This window comes from Odocoileus virginianus, chromosome 13 (assembly GCF_023699985.2).
Source record: "Odocoileus virginianus isolate 20LAN1187 ecotype Illinois chromosome 13, Ovbor_1.2, whole genome shotgun sequence".
In the NCBI taxonomy this organism is placed as follows: Eukaryota; Metazoa; Chordata; class Mammalia; order Artiodactyla; family Cervidae; genus Odocoileus; species Odocoileus virginianus.
In genome coordinates, this window is record NC_069686.1 from 35,095,132 (window position 1) to 35,120,130 (window position 24,999).

The 24,999-nt window shown below is 35.8% G+C and overlaps 1 protein-coding gene across 2 annotated transcripts in view; it reads left to right on the forward strand.

The window, feature by feature from the left end:
• STAM2 (signal transducing adaptor molecule 2) overlaps nt 1-24,999 on the forward strand; it is a 49,231-nt gene that overhangs the window by 17,305 nt on the left and 6,927 nt on the right. The window contains exons 2-12 of one of the 2 annotated variants that reach the window (XM_020900401.2): nt 4,253-4,337; nt 5,380-5,455; nt 5,565-5,663; nt 6,553-6,699; nt 8,651-8,720; nt 9,314-9,500; nt 14,984-15,078; nt 17,064-17,143; nt 17,277-17,364; nt 19,623-19,677; nt 23,731-23,884. In XM_020900401.2, the coding sequence (XP_020756060.2) occupies nt 4,253-4,337; nt 5,380-5,455; nt 5,565-5,663; nt 6,553-6,699; nt 8,651-8,720; nt 9,314-9,500; nt 14,984-15,078; nt 17,064-17,143; nt 17,277-17,364; nt 19,623-19,677; nt 23,731-23,884 (1,136 nt within the window). Of the gene's footprint in view, nt 1-4,252; nt 4,338-5,379; nt 5,456-5,564; nt 5,664-6,552; nt 6,700-8,650; nt 8,721-9,313; nt 9,501-14,983; nt 15,079-17,060; nt 17,144-17,276; nt 17,365-19,622; nt 19,678-23,730; nt 23,885-24,999 lie in introns of both variants that reach the window. The other variant, XM_020900400.2, reaches the window with a different exon arrangement.

Genomic DNA, 24,999 nt, shown 5'->3' on the forward strand with positions numbered 1-24,999 from the left:
ATTTTCAACCTCTGAAAAATACAGCCTGGTCTGACTTTCCCTGTAGAAGAACTAGTCATCTTTCTACCAGGGAAGAAGCTAGACTTGAGTGATGTTTCTACCTGCAGAGCTTGGTGCTTGAGTCTAGAACATAGGCAAAAATATATTACTAAAATCTCTGACTTAACATTTCACCACACATGTCAGAATAATTGCCTTTTATCCTTAAATTTAGAAGTTTTCAGTTTTTGTATCCCTTAACTACTCTTGTGGATATAGATGAATTTACTTCCTTTGTCTTTTAACCTTCCTACTACCTTTGTAAGTAGTTAGTCTACTATCTTCACTGTACGTTTGCCTTTGCCAGTAAGATTTTTCGTTTCATAATGTGTGTATTTCTAGTTTTGATGTTTGCTGCTTAGAGACGTCTCTTTAACATTTCTCTTAAAGACAGTTTCATTGAAAGCATTTCCCCTGAAATCAGGAACAAGACAAGGGTGCCCACTCTCACCACTACTATTCAACATAGTTTTGGAAGTTTTGGCCACAGCAATCAGGGCAGAAAAAGAAGTTAAAGGAATCCAGATAGGAAAAGAAGAAGTGAAACTCTCGCTGTTTGCAGATGACATGATCCTCTACATAGAAAACCCTAAAGACTCTACCAGAAAATTACTAGAGCTAATCAACGAATACAGTCAAGTTGCAGGATATAAAATTAACACACAGAAATCTCTTGCATTCCTATACACTAACAATGAGAAAACAGAAAGAGAAATTAAGGAAACAATACCATTCACCATTGCAACAAAAAGAATAAAATACTTAGGAGTATATCTACCTAAAGAAACAAAAGACCTATACATAGAAAACTATAAAACACTGATGAAAGAAATCAAAGAGGACACAAGCAGATGGAGAAATATACCGTGTTCATGGATTGGAAGAATCAGTATTGTCAAAATGGCTATACTACCCAAAGTAATCTATAGATTCAATGCAACCCCTATCAAACTACCAACAGTATTTTTCACAGAACTAGAACAAATAATTTCACAATTTGTATGGAAATACAAAAAACCTCGAATAGCCAAAGTAATCCTGAGAAAGAAGAATGGAACTGGAGGAATCAATCTGCCTGACTTCAGACTCTACTACAAAGCCACAGTCATCAAGACAGTATGGTACTGGCACAAAGACAGAAATATAGATCAATGGAACAGAATAGAAAGCTCAGAGATAAATCCACGCACCTATGGACACCTTATCTTTGACAAAGGAGGCAAGGATATACAATGGAAAAAAGACAACCTCTTTAACAGGTGGTGCTGGGAAAACTGGTCAACCACCTGTAAAAGAATGAAACTAGAACACTTTCTAACACCATACACAAAAATAAACTCAAAATGGATTAAAGATCTAAATGTAAGACCAGAAACTATCAAACTCCTAGAGGAGAACATAGGCAAAACACTCTCCGACATAAATCACAGCAGGATCCTCTATGACCCACATCCCAGAATTTCAGAAATAAAAGCAAAAATAAACAAATGGGACCTAATGAAACTTAAAAGCTTTTGCACAACAAAGGAAACTATAAGCAAGGTGAAAAGACAGCCCTCAGATTGGGAGAAAATAATAGCAAACGAAGCAACAGACAAAGGATTAATCTCAAAAATATACAAGCAACTCCTCCAGCTCAACTCCAGAAAAATAAATGACCCAATCCAAAAATGGGCCAAAGAACTCAACAGACATTTCTCCAAGGAAGACATACAGATGGCTAACAAACACATGAAAAGATGCTCAACATCACTCATTATCAGAGAAATGCAAATCAAAACCACAATGAGGTACCATTATACGCCAGTCAGGATGGCTGCTATCCAAAAGTCTACAAGCAATAAATGCTGGAGAGGGTGTGGAGAAAAGGGAACCCTCTTACACTGTTGGTGGGAATGCAAATTAGTACAGCCACTATGGAAAACAGTGTGGAGATTTCTTAAAAAGCTGGAAATAGAACTGCCATATGACCCAGCAATCCCACTTCTGGGCATACACACCAAGGAAACCAGATCTGAAAGAGACATGTGCACCCCAATGTTCATCGCAGCACTGTTTATAATAGCCAGGACATGGAAGCAACCCAGATGCCCATCAGCAGACGAATGGATGAGGAAGCTGTGGTACATATACACCATGGAATATTACTCAGCCATTAAAAAGAATTCATTTGAATCAGTTCTAATGAGATGGATGAAACTGGAGCCCATTATACAGAGCGAAGTAAGCCAGAAAGATAAAGACCATTACAGTATACTAACACATATATATGGACTTTAGAAAGATGGTAACGATAACCCTATATGCAAAACAGAAAAAGAGACTCAGATGTATGGAACAGACTTGTGGACTCTGGGAGAAGGCGAGGGTGGGATGTTTCAGGAGAACAGCATTGAAACATGTATATTATCTAGGGTGAAATGGATAACCAGCTCAGGTTGGATGCATGAGACAAGTGCTCGGGCCTGGTGCACTGGGAAGACCCAGAGGGATCGGGTGGAGAGGGAGGTGGGAGGGGGGACTGGGATGGGGAGTACATGTAAATCCATGGCTAATTCATATCAATGTATAACAAAAACTACTGTAATGATGTAAAGTAATTAGCCTCCAACTAATAAAAATTTTAAAAAAATAAATAAATAAATAAAAAGGGTATGAAGAAAAAAAAAAAAAAGACAGTTTCAGTTCAGTTCAGTCACTCAGTCATGTCCAACCCTTTGCAACTCCATGGACTGCAGCACGCCAGGCCTCCCTGTCCATCACCAACTCCTGGAGTCTACCCAAACTCATGTCCATTGAGTCGATGATGCCATCCAACTGTCTCATCCTCTCTTCGTCCCCTTCTTCTCCTGCCTTCAATCTTTCCCAGCATCAGGGTCTTTTCAAATGAGTCACCTCTATGCATCAGGTGGCCAAAGTATTGGAGTTTCAGCTTCAACATCAGGCCTTCCAATGAACACTCAGGACTGATCTCCTTTAGGATGGACTGGTTGGATCTCCTTGCAGTCCAAGGGACTCTCAAGAGTCTTCTCCAACACCACAGTTCAAAACCATCAATTCTTTGGTGCTCAGCTTTCTTTATAGTCCAACTCTCACATCCATACATGACCACTGGAAAAACCATAGCCTTGACTAGATGGACCTTTGTTGGCAAAGTAATGTCTCTGCTTTTTAATATGCTGTCTAGTTTGGTCATAAATTTCCTTCCAAGGAGCAAGCATCTTTTAATTTCATGACTGCAGTCACCATCTGCAGTGATTTTGGAGCCCAAAAAAATAAAGTCTGCCACTGTTTCCCCATACATTTGCCATGAAGTGATGGGACCGAATGCCATGATCTTAGTTTTCTGAATGTTGAGCTTTAAGCCAACTTTTTCACTCTCCTCTTTCACTTTCATCAAGAGGCTCTTTAATTCTTTGCTTTCTGCCATGAGGGTGCTGTCATCTGCATAGCTGAGATTATTGATATTTCTCCCAGCAATCTTGATTCCAGCTTGTGTTTCATCCAGCCGAGCATTTCTCATGATGTACTCTGCATATAAATTAAATAAGCAGGGTGACAATATACAGCCTTGACGTACTCCTTTTCCTATTTGGAGCCAGTCTGTTGTTCCATGTCCAGTTCTAACTGTTGCTTCCTGACCTGCATACAGATTTCTCAAGAAGCAGGTCAGATCGTTTGTTATTCCCATCTCTTTCAGAATTTCCCACAGTTTCTTGTGATCCACACAGTCAAAGGCTTTGGCATAGTCAATAAAGCAGAAATAGATATTTTTCTGGAAAACTCTTGTTTTTTCAATGATCCAGAAGGTGTTGACAATTTGATCTCTGGTTCCTCTGCCTTTTTTAAAACCAGCTGGAACATTTGGAAGTTCACAGTTCACGTATTAATGATGTTAATCTCTTATAGCTTTTGCTTGTTTATGAAACTCTGTCTCCTTCAAATCTGAGTGATATCTTTGCTGGGTAGAGTGTTTGTTTTTTTCAGGTGGGTGGAGTATTCTTGTTTGTAGATTTTTCTCCTTTCATCACTTTGAAAATATTATGCCATATTCTTCTGGTCTGCAGAGTGTCTGCCAAAAAATCAGCTAATGGTCTTATAGGAGTTCCTCTGTGTGTAACTGGTTTCTTTTCTCTTGATACTTGTATGTCTTTCCTGGTATTTATTACTATGTAAGACATCCTAATTTTTTTTATATGTTTATCTCTTATAGAAAAGGCTACAAATGAGTACAACACTACAGAAGATTGGAGTCTTATTATGGACATATGTGACAAAGTTGGAAGCACTCCTAATGGGTAAGATGGCCAGTCATGCCCAGTGAATGTCTATGAGCTTAATAATCTGTATCTCTTTTCCTGATATAATTCTGGAAGGAAATGGGATTTTTACTGTTTCCTTTTGTGAGTAAAAGACATGCTGCTGGCTGAATTTATGTGGTTAATCTTATTCTGAAAGAATAAATGGGAAAGAATTAACTGAAAACTTGAAATATTAAAATGTATAATTAAAGCCTTGATACAGGGAATTCCCTGGTGATCCAGTGCTTAGGACACTGTGCTTTCACTGCTGGGGTTCCAGGTTCAATCCCTGGTCGGGGAACTAAGATCCCACAAACCTCACAGTGCAGCCAAAAAAATATATGTATATATAAAATGCCTTGATTCAATAGGGACAGATGTTAATGAATAATTATTTAGGGAGTTCCCCTGTGACTTATACATGTTATTAATGAAGTAGATAAATATAAAAATATGTAATATATTGAAAAGATCTTTCAGTAATGAATAGATAAATGCAATAAATCATGATGAAAAAGTGAATATAAATAACAGTGCTTTGAGGATGGAATGGGGCCAATTAAACTGATTATGCATTAGAGGTTTAGAAGACTGATGAAAGCATTTGTTTTAGTGTTACAGCTTTTTGAAGTTTATTCATGCATGGTTATACTTAAATCATTTGAGACTATGTATCTTGCTAGTTTTTTTCCCCACAAGATAAGAATTTGCTGTCTTGAAAGCTAAGTCAGTCTTAAATGAAAAGATAATTTTTATGATATTGTTCTCTTGTGTTGACTGACCTTTTTGAAATGATTTGATTTTTTGATTTTGGGATACACAACCTTTGCAGCAAGCATTTTTTCCTGTCTACAAGTCTATGAGGAAAAGGTGTAAGATCATTTTATAGATTTATTCCCTTAATGAAGTAAAGTTTGCAGGTGTACATATAAGGTATTATATGACCAAATAGCTTTTAAAGTTATTTGGTTGTAGAATACCTTATGTATTTAATGCTTGAATTGAAATTCTGAATACTTAACTTTCTTCATTTTTTTAGAGCAAAAGACTGCCTAAAAGCCATAATGAAAAGGGTAAATCATAAAGTTCCTCATGTTGCTCTGCAGGCACTAACTGTAAGTGAAAGTCATATTATTTGGCCAAAATTTTAAATGTGTTTGTTTCAGTAAGTTAAGAGAGATTACATCTCAACATTTGTATATTGATTTTTATTTTAATTAATAGCTTCTTGGGGCTTGTGTGGCAAACTGTGGAAAGATATTTCATTTAGAAGTGTGTTCCCGTGATTTTGCAACAGAAGTACGTGCTGTGATAAAAAATAAGGTAAATTAAAAAAAAAAAAAGAAATGTGAGTCATTAAAAAATACATATACTGTGTTATTTTAACTGTATATAGCATTAGTAGAGTTGTAAGTGAAATCATTTTAGATAAATTTGAAACAAAACAAACTTTCTGTTCTAAAATTTGTTGTTTGCATTTGTAGCACCAAAAACTGTTTTCCTCCCTAAAGCATATATATTAGTGATATAGCTGATCTTTCTTGAGGGTTAGCAGCCACTACTTTAAGCATTTTATGTATGCTATCTTGTTTAATGCTTTTAACAACTTTTAGAAGTTAGATTCCCAGGTCATTCCTATTTTATAGATGGAGAAACTGAGACTTAATACTTGTCTAAGATTATGCAGCTAATACATGGCATACCTGAAGTTCAGATGTAAGTTTCTGTGACACCAGCGTCCAAACTAACCATCATTCTGTCCTGATTCCCGTTAGAGATGGTGAGCAAAGGGGGCCTTTATTTTAGAACAGGGTGGAGAGGGTCTTTGTGATGGGGTTGTTACTGATTTATTTGTAATAGAAACTCTGAAACACTATGTTCACGCTATTAGTGACAAAAATCTCAGAATTTTAGTTTAGTTGATACAAAAAGTTTAATATTGAGAATATTAGGAAAACACGAAATAATCTCTGAATATGACAGATTCATTGTCACTGTATAAGACATAAATATTAATGTTCAAAAAGAGTAATTTTCCAAGAAATAAGTATATATTAAAATAGGTATTTATCAAGTGCTTATCTAAACTAAGGATTACTGGACTTTTGTGGCTATCTATTCATAAAACTAGAGAATTTTGGTGGTAATTCTCTTTGTTAAATAATTCAAGTGCTTATTTTAACCATTTTTTTCTTTGCCTTTTCTTTGAAAGGCTCATCCTAAAGTATGTGAAAAACTGAAATCGTTAATGGTAGAATGGTCAGAAGAATTTCAGAAGGACCCTCAGTTTAGTCTAATATCTGCAACTATTAAATCTATGAAAGAAGAAGGAGTTACTTTTCCTCCATCAAGTTCTCAGGTAAGAGATTCATTCAGACTCATGGATGACCCTATACTATAGTATTTTGAAGGTATATACCTTATGTCAAAGCTGGCAAGGTCTATCTTAGTCATTACTCACCTCCACTCTACATGAGTTTGTCTAGTGTAGTGCCTGTAATTGTCGAGTGAATTCTACACATGAGAACTTTGAGAAGTGAGTCATCCATAAATAATCTGTTTAATGCGACTCTGAATCTAGAGTCATGCAAAAGGCATAGATGTGTGAGAGAGCCCTTATGTTCAAGGTATTTATAGTCAGTTGAAAGGGTAGCTTTATATATGTGAAAAATAACTGATTGTAAGTGACAAAGATGGATGAGGGGTGCAAAAGTTAGATGCCAGGAAGAAGGGGTAACTGTGGACTGGGATGGTGAAGAAGGTGAAGAGTAGAATTTTTAGGCTGGAATGTAATTCAGTATATAAGAGGAGTAAAGAGGTTGTCAAGGGAGGGATGACATGAATCACTTCATGGACTTGAGAAAGCTCGAGGCCTGTTTGTTGAAGAGTGAACATGCCTGGAGTGTGCTTTAGTTTATGTATAAAATGGGTTGACCTGTAAGGCTGGAAGTTTATTCAAGGACATAGGGACAGCTTTTGCAGGACCAGGGCTGGGGCAGGGATAATGATTCCCAGAGTCAGTGGTTTATTTTGGTCTGTGGGGAAAAAACACTGTATCTTGGGTTCTGCTCTCAGTGTCTCTTGTTTTTTCAGGATGTGGGCTAGGGAAAGAAACTAAGAGAACTGTGTATTTTTTCAATTTTAGACCATAGACTGAAGACACAAAAAGAACCTTTTTAGTTGATCAGATCTATGGGTTCAAAGTAGAATGTAGTGAGGTGGATGAACCTAGAACCTGTTACAGAGAGTAATATAAGTCAGAAAGAGAAAAACAAGTATCCTATATTAGCACATATAAATGGAATCGAGAAAAATGATACTGATGAATGTGTGTGAAGGGCAGGAATAGAGTTGCAGACATGGAGAATGGACTTGTGGACACAGTTGGGAAACAGAGTGGTACAAATTGAGAGAGTAGCATTGACGTGTATGTACTATTATGTGTGAAATAAACAGCTAGCAGGAAGCAGCTGTATGGACAGGGAGCCCAGCTTCAGTGCTCTGTGATGAAGTAGATGGGCGGGATGGGGGATGGGGTAGGAGGGAGGCTCAAGAGGGAGGGAATATATGTATACTTACAGCCGATTCACATTGTCATAAACAGCAGAGGCCAACACAACATTGTAAAGCAGTTATACTCCAATTAAAAATAAATTTAAAAAATAAAAGGCTTAGAAGTAATAGAAAGCCAGCATTTCCTTGCTCTGTCCTTTCTGCAAGTCATTCTCAAAAATCTGTGATAAAGAACTGGTTGATGGTTCGGAACCCTGGACGTCTCTGTCTCCCATGCCCTTAAGTTCAAGCATGACCTTCCTTAGTCCTCTGCTATGTCTGAAGAGTCACCACCATTCAAACACAATGAGTAGTGAAGGGGGTTAAGGATGCCGAGAGCCGCCCCTGTTGTCTGCGTCCCTCCTCTGCTCTTCAGTTATTAGCCTGGCTTCTTGCCACTTCTCCTGTAGCCCCACGTTGAATTAGACTTTGGACCACTGAGATCAGGAAATGCAGTCAGGAAAGATGTATATTTAAGTACTTTTCTTTATGCCAGGTTCTGAGTCAGATGCTAAGATTCATGCAAAATGTAAGCTAGTTCATGCCCTTTGTGATTTTTTTCATATTTTCTTGAAAATTCTGATGTTCTGTTTTAGTATTGAAAACAACTACTTAAAATTATCATAAAGACCTTCACTTTTAAGTGAAACTCATTAGTTACATCAGTTGATTTTTTTTAAATTAGCATGTGCGAGTAATTATAGAGCTTGTGTTTTCTTTGAAAAGGTAGTTGTGTTCATTTTACTTATACATTACAGACTGTCTCAGCTACTGCCAAGAACAGTACGTCATCGAACAAAAACAAAGAAGATGAAGATATAGCTAAAGGTAAAGGATTAAGCACATGTTTAGTGTTGGCTGATCTTTGCAGAATGATTTATTGAAATAAAAATTAAAATAAAACTGAGTTTACTTGTAGTGTTTTACCTCAAATCTAAAAACTAGTGGAGTCTGAAAACTTCCTGACATGATATAAGGTTAATTGGATTCATAATCCTTGTCAATAATAGTTTTTAGTGTCCTACCTTTGAAGAGATTACATTTCACCTTTTCTTTAATGCCAAAGTTATGAGTCAAGCACAGAAATATGTTCATGACTTGTCCTATATGGAAAGCTACCCATATTATAATGTCACAATCTGTTTGCTGTAAAAATAATAGCTGCTGTATATGACAGACTGTGATATTAAGGAATGAGCAAAAACTTTATTTTCAAAAATGTCATAGTTGTCTGCACTGTCCCCTTTTGCCCCCCACCCCCACCCCACAAAAGCTAATTGTTTAGTATTTAACTGGACAAATAACATTCACTTGATTTATTCTTATTAAATAGTATATTATGTAATATTTCCTTTTTAAACTCTTAAAATCAGAGTTAATACTGGCTGTCTTGTTTTTTGCATTTTAATTTTTCAAACTAGCTATTGAATTATCACTGCAAGAGCAGAAGTACCAGCACACAGAAACAAAACCCTTGTATCCATCTGCAGAGATTCAGTCAGATCAGAAAGTCGCGAGGAAAGTGAGAGCTTTGTATGATTTCGAAGCTGTTGAGGACAATGAACTCACCTTTAAACATGGCGAAATTATTATTGTTTTGGATGACAGGTATGTTTTAAATGTTTCTGGAATATTTTGAAGTTATTCGGTATCATATCCTTAATTTAGAATGCTGAATATTCAGCTTTTGACTTTGGTGTATTTAAATCATACTAGAACCTTTTCTGCCATTAATTAGTTAGACGGGGTAGTTTGAGTTTCTTATTCTTTTGTTAAATTTGGTAATAAAGTGTTCTTTGTATCTTGGGTTAAAAATGTGTTGAATAATATTGTTTATCATCACAGTTGGGAAGCAGAAACATTCAGTCATCTGAATGTATTTACACTGAGAATGGTATATACCAAAATTACTGGCAAAAAAAAAAACTTTAGGAAGAGATATAGCTGTAATACCTCTAATCAGCCCAGCTAAAAACTATGCTCAGCTCCTCCCCAGTTAAGCTGCTACTGCCTCTCCCTCACAATTTCTCTATCACTTAAAGTTGTAATAAAGAATAGATTTGTCTATATTAAGCCTAACTCTACTTTAGTTTGCTTTTAAAAGAAATTGATGAAATTTAGCAAGACTGAGACCTAACAACTCGTTACTAACAGATTGCAAATGTACTTGGTATCCATTATAAATAACTTAGTAAGGATACATTAGTATATTTTTAAATGGGTAAATACCCAAAATGGTTTTACTTTGCTGCAGTAAATATTTATTGGGAAAATATTATATGAATATGAATATAATAAAGAATGAGGAAGCAGTTGTTTTCTTCATAAAACCTAGAATAAAGTAAGGGAGTTAAGATTACTTTACAAGTAAGTATGTGGTATGAAGATTGTGAATGCCATAAGAGGTAATGTTGGGGTCCAGAAGAAAGTGGAGTCACACCTGGTACACACCTCTAGGAAGAAAGGCTTATCCAGTGGGTTCATTATGGGTGAACTTTGATCTTATAGAACAGGAAAGTGAAGGTCTCTTACACAGTCAAGATAACATTATGTTTACTTAGAAAATAATTTTTTTTTTCCTTTAAGAGTCTGTTTTGTTTTTCTTTTTTAAATAATCATTTGGAGTAGAGCACATGATCCCTGACGGAGAATAGATGTGAATCTGAAGGGTTAGTATGAGGTCTGAATGCTGACAGTCTGAAACAGTCAGGCTTCTGGGTATAAAATGTTTATAGAAGAACTTAAGTTTACACTTCTGATACTTTTATACAAGCATAAAATTAAGGACATTTATAAAATAAATAGAAGCAAAACTACAAAATGAGCATTATTTTTATGGAATGAGAAAATTTTCCAGTGTAAGTTACTGCTCACAAGGTAAATAACAGTACTGATCAGTGGCACAGCTGCTTCCTCATTTTCTTCAGCAAATCTGTTCTCCTCACTGCTCTGATAACTCAGTTTTCTGATTGTTTCTTATGTGGTTGTTGTGACTCCTTCATACACACCATATCCCTTGATGTCATTTGATGTTCATGTGGCATTATGTACCTGTTACGGTCTGCGGGCTTTTAGTATGTAAAGGGTTACGTCATTGTGAAGCCATGTGTCTTTTCGTTGATGTCTAGTTAAAGCACAAATGCGAAACTATTTTCAGTTAAGGCTTATCCTTGCAAAAGAGAATTTTTTTTCTGTTGTAAACTACTAAGAGAATTCAACATGAATATGATGGAATATGTAGGTTGATTAAATGTCATTTTGATGTTAGGAGACCCCAATCTTAAAACTGCCATAGATGTGCTCATCAACACACATAAGTTAAATGTTGTCATTCTAGGAGATTGGTTATTACCGGCAAGATTTTAAACACAAATGCACACTTGGGTACCAAAGTTAAATGGCCGTCTTGCATTAAGAAAGAGGTCATCTGGATGATCCAGAATATCCATTGTTTTTACATTCTGTTGCAATTAAAAGTACAAAATTTAAAACTTCACGTATAGAACTTGAAGTCCCTTGAAAATATATCATTCTCAGACTTCAATTTAAGAAATACTCAGCTGATAGACAGCTGCAGATTCCTTATTAACAGAGTATACCAAAAAATGTCATTCTCAGTGCTCCCAAATATTATAAAGGATCTAGGAATAAATAAACCTAACAAAGATACTTAAGGACTTCATGGAAAAAATTACAAATCCTTTGAAAGATATAAAATAAAATATATATTTATATATCAATAATATAAATGGAGTGAGATGTCATTTATGCTGAAGAAACCTTAATATTGTAAAGATTACTTTTTCTAATATTAATACATAAACAGTTCATTTCTCATTAAAAGCTCAATAAGACTTTTTTTCAGAGAACTTGGAAACATTTGTATTTTGACATTAATATGGAAATATGAAGGTCTACAATAACACAGAGAAGGTACTTTTCCTCTCACATATCAAGGCATATTAAGATGTTATAATATAGACTATTGCAACAGGATGGAATCCAGAAATAAGCTTATGAACAGATAGCAGCTTGCTGTTTGAAAGATAGACTATCATAAATCAGTAGGAAAAATGAGGTACTATTAAATAAATTTTGCTGGGATGAATGACTTTCTATACAGTATAAATAAAATTTGATTCAGCTTCACACAGTACATAAAATTTCATCCCAAATAAAGACCTAGATGTGGAAGAGTGCTATAAAGGAAAATGTGAAACTATTAGGCAAATATAAGGAGAATAGATTGAGGAGTTTAAGGTATTTGCATAATACAGACAAACAAATGCTATTCAGATATGTATAGAACTCCTACATATTCATGAAAAGAGACAAATGACCCAGTGGAGAAAGAAAAGTGGACAGAAGATATGAACAGGCAGTCTACGGAAGAGGCAGTCTGGATGCTCAGAAGAGCAAATGGGCACAGCAGTAAGGGATGATTTCTCCTGTGCAATACCAAGTGTTGCCTGGACAGTTGACACATGTGAGCGACAATGACATTCTCCCATGCTGCTGAGGGAGAGGGGGTTGGTGAATTGCCACAACCACTTCAGGGAACATTTGACAACATTAGTAGAATGGAAAATGCTTAGGTTTTGTGGCCCAGCAAGCCTATCTCTGTGAACATGCCTAGAGAATTGTTGCGTGTGTGCCCTAAAATCTAGAATGATTATTACCCCAGCCTTTATCGGGTGAAAGAAAAGACTGGATATGACCTAAGTGCTGCCTGCATGGGGATGAGTACATCAAATATGCCATATCTGTGTGATGGATCTTTAAAAGGGATTAATAAAATCTGAAAGAATTAACCTATAAAATTTAAAAGATATATAATGATTAACATTTTTATTAGGTTGGTGCAAACGTAATTGTGGTTTTGGACCATCAATTTTAAATCATTATAACTAAGCTTGAACATATCTTTGTTAATCAAAATAGGAACCATTTCAATTAACACATTTTTGCCAACGAGAAATAAGTTTACTTATTCCTGTGGTATAAAAATCTGTGCTCCAGATCAATCCTAAAGGGTTTTACTCTCAGCATTGTGTCTAGGGTTATAATGCTGTACTGTGCACTTAAAATTTGCTGGGAAGGGAGATCTTACATTGTATTATCACCAAAAATTAATAAATAGAGATGGGTGGAAAAAGTTTTAGGAGGTAATGGATATATTTATTGTATAAACTGTGGTGATGATGTTCAGATGCATACTAATTTGCAAATCCATCAAGTTGTACAGTAAATAGGTACAGCTCTTTGTATGTTAAAACCTTAAGAAAGTGGTTTCGAAAAATTTAAAAAAAATCTGTGCTTCGGGATTTGACTCTTGGAAAGCATTTTCTGCCTCCTGCTGGTTTGTGGAATTATTTTCCCTGCAAAAAGTTGTTGAGATGCTGAAAGAAGTAGTCAGTTGGTGAGAGGTCAGGTGAATATGACGGATGAGGCAAAAGTTTGTAGCCTAATCTGTTCAAATTCTGAAGCATTGGTTGTGCAACATGTGGTCAGGTGTTGTCGTGGAGAAGAATTGGGCCCTTTCTGTTGACCAAGGATGGCTGCAAGCATTGCAGTTTTCGGTGCATCTCATTGATTTGCTTAGCATACTTCTCAGATCAATGGTTTCACCAGGATTCAGAAAGCTGTGGTGGATCACAGTGGCAGCAGACTACCAAACAGTGACTGTGACCTTTCTTGGTGCAAGTGTGGCTTTGGGAAGTGCTTTGAACCTTCTTACCAGTCCAACCACTGAGGTAGTCGTCACCAGTTGTCTTATAAAATCTACTTTTTGTTGCATGTCACAATCCAATCAAGAAATGGTTTTGTTGTTGTGGCATAGAATAAGAGAAGATGCACTTCAAAGTGACGATTTATTTGATTTGTGGTTGGCTCATGAGACACCCACTTATCAAGGTTTTTCACCTTTCCAATTGGCTTCAAATGCCAAATAACCAGAGCACGGATGGCGTTGCGTTCTTTGGCAACTTCTCGTATAGTTGTAAGAGGATCAGCTTTGATGGTGTTGTTACCTTCCAATGGCTGGCCACTATGCTCCTCATCTTCAAAGCTCTTGTCTCCTTTGCAGAACTTCTTAAACCGCTTGAACCACTGCACTGTCCACTCATTAGCAGTTCCTGGGCCAAATGTGTTATTGATGTTGCAAGTTATCCCTGCTGCTTTACGACCCATTTTGAACTCAAATAAGAAAACCGCTCCAATTTGCTTTTTGTCTGACATCACTTCCCTAGTCTAAAATAAATATAAAATAAACAAGTAATAAGTCATTAGCAAAAAAATATAAAGCAAGAAATGTGCATTAAAATGGTGTATAACATAACCATATTTATTTAAGAATACTCCAATATCAAATGGCAAAGTTCAACAATGCAAAACTGCAATTACTTTTGTACCAACTTAATATCTATAGAGTTGACTATAGATAATCTGTATATATCTATATCTGTAAATTCTATAGATAAATATAGAGTTTATAGATACAGTAAATGAATTAAAAATACATCTGAAGGAAGGTGACTTATCAACTTGGTGGTGGTATGAAGGATGGATGTGAGTTTGGGATTTGGAGGTGTTGATAAAGGAAACTTCAGTGTTTTCTGTACTGTTTTGGTTTTTTTTTAAAGCACAGAATCAAATATGACCAGTTGTTGATAGGTTCTGAGTTTAAGTATGACAATATAGATGTTTATTTGTACTTTTTTATATCTCTTATTAAGTTTACTTCCCTGGTGGCCCAGATGGTAAAGAATCTGCCTGCAATGGGGGAGACCCAGGTTCGATCCCTGGGTTGGGAAGATCCCCTGGAGAAGTCATGGCTACCCACTACTCCAGTTCTCTTGCCTGGAGAATTCCATGGACAGAGGAGCCTGAAGGGCTATAGTCCATGGGGTCACAAAGAGTCGGACACTACTGAGCACCTAACACAGAAGTTTAAGAGGAACTACTTTTAAATATAGTGGAATATGAACTATTATTTTCAAAGTAGACTAAATTTAATTTTTATCTTAATTACTCTTGCCACTAATGAAATGAAATATAGAGTAACAAATGGCATTTTTGTACTGTATTTTCAGTGATGCTAATTGGTGGAAAGGAGAAAATCACAGAGGAATAGGACTCTTCCCATCTAATTTTGTAACATGTAATTTAAACATAGAATCGGAGGCAGGTAAGTTAAATCTATGGAAAGGTTAAATCTATTGAAGTTTTTTGTTTAAAAATTTTATGATTTGGTTTGAAATATAAAGTAGATTGGCATTTAATTCTTGTTTTGAATAATTTATTTATAGGCAATACAGTTTAACATACTTCTTCCCAAATTAAGGGGTTAACTTATCCCAGGTCAATTCCAAATAAGAGTTATTAACTTATCATTATATTTTAAATCCTTTGAGAGTTAATGTGCATAGGTACATATAAGGCATAAAGTAAGCTGTGCTTGACCATGTAAATATTTAAATCAGTGTAATTATGGTTCAAGAGGCAATTTGCATATGTCTAGAACAAAAAATGTTTTATTCTTCATTGAAGCACAGTATCAAAGCAGGCAGGTTGGGGGATCCATTGACAAGTGCTGAGTGTGATTACAGGGTTTAGGAGTACTCCTAAATTGTAGATTTTTTCCTTTCATTGATTTGGTCCTGGGGAACTCAGAACAATAACAAAGTAATGTAATCAAGACAGTAGACTCATAGTTCACAGAACTTCCTTCAGTTTTGCAGCCACAGACAGTTCCACACAGCTGCTGCCAGCCATGCCAAGAAAGCATCCATTTGTTAGGCAGGCAGGGAGTTGGGGGGCAGGGTGGTGGTGCTGAGTGTGCAGAACGACTGGTAATAACACTAATGATGGCGAGGGTCAAAAATAAAATTGCTCAGTGGTGTTTAAGCACTTGTTTATCAGGTGTTGTGCAAAGTCCTTTTCTTGCACTATTTCATTTACTCTTCTTAAGTCTGTGAGATAAGTACTTTTGATATCCCATTTTATAGATAAGAAAACTGAGGCTGAGGTTATTTGGCTAGTAGGTGGTAGAGCCAGGATTCTAAAGTGGGCTACTCTGCCATTAGAATGTACTTGTACTGACATAGCTGCTGAACATACTGCTTCTAATCTTTATAGTTCTGGAGAATTTAAATTGAAAGCTCTACAGCATATGTAGTGTCATCTTTATATAGATTGAATGATGCATTCAGTTAAAATTGAGAGAGATGAATACTGAGTATTCTGCCACTCAATACTTCTTTTTCCTCCAGTCTGACTCTTAAGTAGATAAGAACATTGGAGACACTAGGTTTAAAAGCTTGATAGACCATGCTTAGGGAATGCCGTAGAATTCACTATAGGCTGGAGAAATTGAGCTTCTATTTTTAAAAGTAAAAATACCGTGGATTTTCAGTAAATCTTCATGTTATGCTAAGCTCTGCTGCTTAGGGCATACTTGAAATATTTGAAATAACTGTTGGGACTTAAAACTTCTTTGGTTATATAGTTTTTGATTATAATTTTTAATTCAAATTTACTTTATTAAAATATAGTACCTTGTGGCAGTTCTCCAGTGAGCATTTAAATAATTTTATATATATATATATTATTTTTTTTTTAAAGTTATTTTTCAACCTTCTCTTTTCTAAGAAAAGTTTGTTTTGTGTTGCTGTAACTATTATCAGGTTGCAATCAGGTCTCTTTTTATTTTTTACATGTAGAAAATAATTTTTTATAACAGGAAAGAGTGTAGTTCATAGATTTAACTCTGAAATTAGCTAATTAGATAATATTCTACTCTCATATATATATTTTCACCCTAGCAATAACACTCAGTTTTAGGAAGGTGCCTATAATGACAGTTCCCATTAATATTGCTTACTTATTCCACTAGAATGTAAGTTATATCGGGGTAAGGATTCCTGTTTGTTTTTTTTCACTAGTGTATTTTCAATGCCTCAAACAATGCTTATCATATAGTAAGGGCTAAATAGATAGTTGTGCCATGAATCAATGAACATATGTAATAACATATATTGATTATGAAATGTTGTGATTATTTAGCATTTCCTATTTTTTTCTTATGAATAATCACAGGCTATTTATAAATTAATGATTAAACTACTAGAGTAAATACTGAGGAACTTAAAGTTTACTTTGTTTCCATAGCAGTTGTCGACAAATTGAATATAGTTGATGAAGAGGAGGAGGAAATTAAGAAATCAGAGCCTGAGCCTGTTTATATAGATGAGGTAAAGTCATTCTTTTGTTTAATGGTTAAACTGTCAAGACTTTTAAAATGTGTTATTCTTGAGAATGCTTGAAAATAAATTTTTATAATCATTGAAATTAAAACTCTTTGAAAGTGTCCTGTTACTTTTTTAGGATAAGATGGATAGAGCCTTGCAGGTACTGCAGAGTATAGATCCAACAGATTCAAAACCAGACTCCCAAGACCTCTTGGACTTAGAAGGTACTAAGTGAATATTAGGGATTACCTTAATGTCATTTAATGTTTTAGCGATTTATAAAGTCTTAAATTTTTTCTGCCTCAGGTTGCTTCCAGAGATTAGAAATCTTTGGTGGGAAGTAGACTAGTGTAGTAAAATAGTAAACATATGACTTAGAAGATGTTGTTACAACCTGCCTATCCTGTTCATTGGGAAAGTCTTTACTTTTCTGTAAGCCCACTCATGAAATTTGCAGTTCAAAAAAGGACAGAATTAGAAATAGCATCATAAAGTAACTGAGTCAAAATGTTAGAAATTCTTCTTCTTCTAATTCTCTTGTGTGAGAATTTAAAGGTCAAAATTGTACATGATCTATGTTTACTTTGTAATGTAGGGGTATTTGATGCATGCTGATATGTCTTTTTACTCTCTAAGAAATTTGAAGCAATTAAAATAGATGTTTTTGTGCCTTTTTAAAAAATCCATTGGGAGAAAAATCTCTGGGATAAATGTATCAGTTCAGTTCAGTCGCTCAGTTGTGTCTGACTCTTTGTGACCCCCATGAATTGAAGCATGCCAGGCTTCCCTGTCAATCACCAACTCCTGGAGCTTACTCAGACTCATGTCCATCGAGTCAGTGATGCCATCCAACCATCTCGTCCTCTGTCGTCCCCTTCTCCTCTAGCCTTCCATCTTTCTCAGCATCAGGGTCTTTTCCAATGAGTTAGCTCTTTGCATCAGGTGTCCAAAGTATTGGAGTTTCAGCTTCAGCATCAGTCCTTCCAATGAACACCCAGGACTGATCTCCTTTAGTATGGACTGGTTGGATCTCCTTGCAGTCCAGGGGTCTCTCAAGAGTCTTCTCCAACACCACAGTTCAAAAGCATCAGTTCTTTGGCGCTCAGCTTTCTTTATAGTCCAACTCTTATATCCATACATGACTACTGGAAAAACCACAGCTTTAACTAGACGGACCTTTGTTGGCAAAGTAATATCTCTTCTTTTTAATATGCTATGTAGGTTGGTCATAGCTTTTCTTCCAAGGAGCAAGCATCTTTTTTTTTTTTCCCATTTATTTTTATTAGTTGGAGGCTAATTACTTTACAATATTGTAGTGGTTTTTGCCATACATTGACATGTATCAGCCATGGATTTACATGTATTCCCCATCCCGATCCCCCCCACCCCATCCCTCTGGGTCTTCCCAGTGCACCAGCCCCGAGCACTTGTCTTATGCATCCAACCTGGGCTGGTGATCTGTTTCACCCTTGATAATATACATGTTTCGATGCTGTTCTCTCAGATCATCCCACCCTCACCTTCTCCCACAGAGTCCAAAAGTCTATTCTGTACATCTGTGTCTCTTTTTCTGTTTTGCATATAGGGTTATTGTTACCATCTTTCTAAATTCCATATATATGCGTTAGTATACTGTATTGGCCTTTATCTTTCTGGCTTACTTCACTCTGTATAATGGGCTCCAGTTTCATTCCATCTCACTAGAAGCATCTTTTAATTTCATGGCTGCAGTCACCATCTGCAGTGATTTTGGAGCCCCCAAAAATAGTCTTTCACTGTTTCCATTGTTTCACCATCTATATGCCATGAAGTGATTAGACTGGATGCCATGATCTTAGTTTTCTGAATGTTGAGCTTTAGGCCAACTTTTTCACTCTCCTCTTTCATTTTCATCAAGAGGCTTTTTAGTTCTTCCTTGCTTTCTGCCATGAGGGTGGTGTCATCTGCATATCTGAGGTTATTGATATTTCTCCCAGCAGTCTTGTATAAATGTTATTAAATTTTTTATAGACGAAAGTCTGGTTATGAATATAGAATATTGTGCTACTGTATCAATGTTTATATTTGGAGATATACAAATTGTCTTATTTTGAAATGGTTTAAATAAATGAAAAATTTTCATATCTAATCTGTATATAATTATGTTATTTTATATACTGTGACAAGTTCATTTTATTGTAGCTAATAATTTTCTAAGTATTTTTAAGGTTTTTGAGATAACTCCAAATTTCAGTCTATAAAGTAGTACTTCAAAAGAACATGGTGGGATTTCTGTTCTGATTTTTACTTTGCCTTGGTCACATGATATTAATATTGGTGCTGAATAGTATTACTATTTGGTTTGTTACAGTCCTTTCTCTAGCATAACTTAATTCTCTTTATATTTTACATGGTGTTACATATTGGTGCTCTGTTGTTAAAAATTGTTGAAATTAAACTGGTTTTTTAGTTTCAAGATTTTAAAATATTTTTGTGTTTACAGATATCTGCCAACAGATGGGTCCAATGATAGATGAAAAACTTGAAGAGATTGATAGGTGAGATTCTTCATGCTGGAACTGACAAGTATAGTTTTCTTGTGTTGACTTGTTTTGGCAGAACTTTAAGCTGGGAAGTTTTTGTGGAACTGGTCAATCTTTTGAAATTGTTTCTGTTTCTAAAAACCCTTATAGACTGATGGAATGGTACTTCTGATTTCGGTAATAGCTTTTTTCATGGCAGTGTACTATATGTAGAATGATGAACTCCTATCTTCATTTTTGTACTTGGGCTGGAGTTGAGGGTTAATGAATAATGAAGAGTAAATTTGAATAGAGCACAAAATGAGAACAGGAATCATAGGCAAGCACTGTTTTATTATTTAATGAAAAGTAGTACTTGTAAAACTTTCCAATGAAATTTCTTTTTTTTACTCTAAATCTGATTTACACAACTTCTCTTCTCATATTTCTTCCTTGTATTTCTGTATTTCTGTTGTCCTTTTAATTTCATTATCCCATCGAGTCTTACTCTTCCTTAGAGATAGCAGCACTAAAGGTCAGACTGTCAGGGTTTTGAGCTTTTAACTTAGTTTTGCCCTTTTCTTATTCCTCGGAGCTTTATATCTTAAGTCAGAGGGGGCAGCCATGGTGAATGGCAGACAAGTAGGAAGGCTGTAGTGTCCCACCGTCCTCCCTTTCTGGACTTGGGTATAAAACAGCATAGGAAGAGCAGGAACTGCTTTACTTCTTATCTGCCTTTGCCAGAGAAGAGTAGCAAGGTTTTTTCTAGTCACTAGTTCTTTGTTCCCTAGAACTTTTTTTTTTTTAATAAATTTGTTGTATTTTCTATAGAAATGAAAAATAAACCCCTGTCTCAGTAAATGAAATGATGGTGTCAATTTCATCATATTTTTTGGTCTTATTTTGGAGAAAGCACGGAATATCTACTGATAATCTGTTATTTTGGTTTCAGTGCAGGTACATTAATGGTTAGTGAATAATCAAATGGAAAAGATTAAAAAGAGGGCTTCCCTGGTTGCTCAGTGTTAAAGAATCTGCTTGTTAACACACGAGACACAGTTCGATTCCAGGTCTGGGAAGACCCTGTGTGCCACGGCACAGCTGAGCCCGTGTGCCACAGCTGCGGAGCCTGTGCTCTGGAGCCGGGGAATGTGCTGCCGCTCCTGAAGCCTGAACCCTCTCGAGCCCGTGCTCAGAAACACGAGAAGCCGCCGTAATGAGAAGCCCCTGCACCGCAGCTGGCCCCCCTTCACCACAACTAGAGAAAAGCCTGCCCATGCAGTAGCGAAGACCCAGCACAGCCAAATAAATGCAGACATAAAATTAGTTTTTAAAAAGAAAATAGTATTATCTTAGGTGTGGCTAGGACTACAATTATTATAAACCTTTCTAAAGACTAAAAATAGTCCATATCTTTTAACTCAGCAATTTCAGGCCGATACTAAACACATAGGGATATATGCAGATTTAGCTCTTTGGGTGTTCTTCACAGTGTTATTTATACACCATTTGTTATAATAACAAACTTGAAAGTAACTAAAATGTCTTTCAATGTGAGATTGGTTTTATAAAAATTATACATCCACACATTCTACAGTAAAAAGCATAATCATTGATAAACGTCTATTGACATGTAGTGAAAAAAGCCAAAGAGATGACAGTATAATTTTATATTTGTCAATAAAGAATATTTTCAGAGGAAAACAAATAATCACTCTATTTTTTTCATTGTTTTCCTCTGAAGGTATTCTTTACTTAGGATATGAGTTACTTTTTTGAGTGAAAGCTCACCTGTTAACCAGTTCTTTCTTTAATTTCAGTCTCTGAATAGGCCAGCTGGCATTTTCTGCTTCATGCCCACTGACTGCAGATGCAGCTCCTATTTTGGAAAATGCTTGCTATTCTTCAACAAACTTTTATTGACTATTTACCCTTGCTGAGCATTCAGAGATAAATAAAATATTGTTTCCTCCCTTGAATGGATCACCATTAGTTTGTTTTTCCTAAGAAGAAAAATAACTTTACTGTCAGAATATTAAATTTTAGCTTTCATTTCTGTCATTGTACAGAATGAAATTTTGTAGCATTTATCATACTAGGAAATTATGTTGGGTAAACATGTAAATTGACTTCAAAAAAAGGTGTAGATAGAGTTATTGAAGAAAGATCCATAGCCTGAGCTTAACTGTTTCAGGCTGTTCTAACGTTCTTTCCTACTGCCTTCCAAAAACCATTTTTTACCACCTCTGTCAAAGTGCCTTTCCTACCACCTTTTTACTCTTCCCTTGTGTACTCTTCTTGTTTCTTTCAGTTGCCTTAATTTACACTGTCCCACTGACCTGACTTGGTCTTCCTTTTTTGCTTGACCTTTCCATCCTTCCTGGGGTACCAGCTTAAGTCCCAGCTTCTCCATAAAACCTTGTGAATTACATTAATCCCCTCCTCTAAACTCTTCGGTCCCCTACCTATTTCACTGAATTTTGCATTCGGTTATGTGCTATCTTATATCATTTGCTATTTTTCAGGCCTTGTCTTCCTAACAGACTGCAGTCTTTCTGAAGGAGAGAATGATACTTTTGCCTAATTTCTCTGTCCCAGGATAGTGTCGGGCACAGTTTATAAAAATTTGTTACTGCTTTGGGATTGTGTCTCAAATCCTCGAAGGTGATCTCAAGTGTGCATTCAGCCTGCCCTTCAGTGTTCTGGTGTTTCATTAGTATAATACTGGGTTATATGGACTCTGGTTCTTAGAGCCTATGGTTCTTAGTGACACATCTGTAGCATGGACGATCATTTCTGAAACTTTCTGTGCAATTTACAACCAATATTTCTGAAAGTAGAGTTTAACCTCCTTGATACAGTCACACATGCAAGAGAGCAGACAGCACTTTTTATTTCAGACATAACAGTCTCTGATGGAGGAAAGGTGACATGTCCTGGTAGGACTCAGTCCAGGTCATATATTGGATAGCCCTGTGTCTGGCTGCTTGCTTTGCTTCTTGTCTGTTGAGTCTCTCTGTGTGTATATTTTTAAAGCTACATGAACAAACAGATTTGTGGGTGCTTTGGGCCAGATTAAGTGGCCATTTAACTTCTATGAACTTGTCAGCTGTGAAGGGAGTGCCCCAGAATGAGAGTGAAACTGTACCAGGTTGAAAAAAAAAAACAAAAAACTGTACCAGGCTGAAAGGATTGACTTTGCAATTCCCTGGCCGTTTTGAAGATGCAAACTTGAAAATATTCTTATTGGACCTATATTCACTCACTTTGAAAAGAAACCAATGAACAAGCTGTAGAGACTACTTTATGTATACATTTTTTTCATTTGCATTTTTAAGGATAATTATTAATTTTTTTTATTTGAGACTTTCATGTGTATAAGCAAATAAAAATTGTGTTATTCTGTTTGTGAATGTGCTTATATCTCATTGTATCTCACACCTGGCTCTGGTCCTTGCCTGAGTACTTTCTTCTTCTAAGATTTTTAATTAAGACTTGGACTCATCCTAAATTCAAAAATTACTCTTGTTTGTAATTGAATTTTTAACAGAAACCTGTAACATAAGAAAAAAAAATTCTTCTAGCACCAAAATTATGAACTGGTTGCATTTTACCACTTGTGGAAAGGAATTCCCCTAGTATTATAAAGTTATATCAGCCTAGTCATTACATGAAGTAAATAACTCCTCCTCCTGTTTTCCCTGTTTGAATATTCTTTCATAGTAGAATCTTTTAAAATATGAATAGAAAATGTAAATTAAAAAAAATAATTTATGTTGCTAAGTGAAAAGGGAAGTCGCTCAGTCGTGTCCGACTCTTTGCAATTCCACGGACTGTCACCTCCCAGGCTCCTCAGGCGACCATCCGTGGAGTTTTTCAGGCAAGAGTACTGGAGTGGGTCACCATTTCCTTCTCCAGGGGATCTTCTCGACCCAGGGATCAAACCCGGGTCTCCCACATTGCAGGCAGACACTTTACCATCTGAGCCACAGCGAAGCCCTTCTTTTCATTAGTCTAGTATGTTGCTAAAAATATGCTTAAATGCTTAAAAACTTTGAAAAGTATTAAAGGGCTTTTCTTCTATATCAGGAAGCATTCAGAATTGTCTGAATTGAATGTAAAAGTCTTAGAAGCTCTGGAACTTTATAATAAGTTGATGAATGAAGCGCCAGTATATTCAGTCTATTCAAAGATCCACCATCCAGCACATTACCCATCTTCATCAGTTGGAGTTCCAATTCAGGTGAGCATATCATTTGAGAACATTTTTCAAAATGTAAAAAAAGTTTTAAATTAAAAAAAGGATAGTATTAAAATTTCTGTAGTCCATGAATAACATTATAAAATCCATCTCCGTCAGAAAATTGTTGGATAAACAGTTAAGTGTTCACCAGGACAATTAGACACTCATATTTCACAAATATATTTTAGTTCATTTAGAACATAATGAAGAGACCATTAAATATATGAGGGGAGTTCTATTCTTCATAAGCTTTTGTAAGTATAAATCCTTTGGTTTAGGACAGAGCCTGGCATGTCAGGAGTCCTCCAGATGAGGTACTGATGCTGTTCCTGTTGCTCAGCAAGCAAAATCTAACATTTATTATAAATTTCTGTTAAGATTTCTTTAACTTCTATGATTATGAAAAAGGCTTAAGGAACTTATTTTGTTCTCAGATCATGCTTTATATTTTCTCAGATGTATGGCTTATACTGTTAAAAATCCACACATGATGAGGATATGATGCAGGCCTATACATAGAGGTTCCTTGAGCCTTTCATGAATATCTTTTCCAGGGCTTTTTACACCTTTTCTGCACTTCCCAGCTGAAGTGAATATTTATATTTGTCAGTATCCGGTATTCTGAAGCCTTTTTCAAATTTCAGTCAGTTAGCAGTTGAATTCAGAATGAGCTTGGATGAACAAATTCCATGTTAATGTATGAAAACTGGTATGTAAAGGAGTGTGTGAAGGAGACACCAAGGAGAAACAGAATGTGGATGCATAATCTAGGTGACTTGACACAACATAATTGTTAAGTAAAAAAAGAATAGTTACTATGGTAACTGTCACATCAGACAAGATGCATTTATCAAATATGCTGTTCCGCGAACTTCTGAAAATGATGAGAGTCATTACATGTGAGGGTAGAAAGGACTTCTGGGTGCAAAAGACAGCTGGAGTTTATTCAGTATTGCTTCTTTTTATCTGCTGCTGCTGTGACCATGAAACAAAATAGAAATGTCTGCGCCATTGTGTTATAGGACTAGATATTGTATTTATTTCTTTGTGTGTCTAAAAAGGGTTATTTGTCCTTCCTGTGTCAGATTTTTATGTTTAGTTGCATATTGTTTACA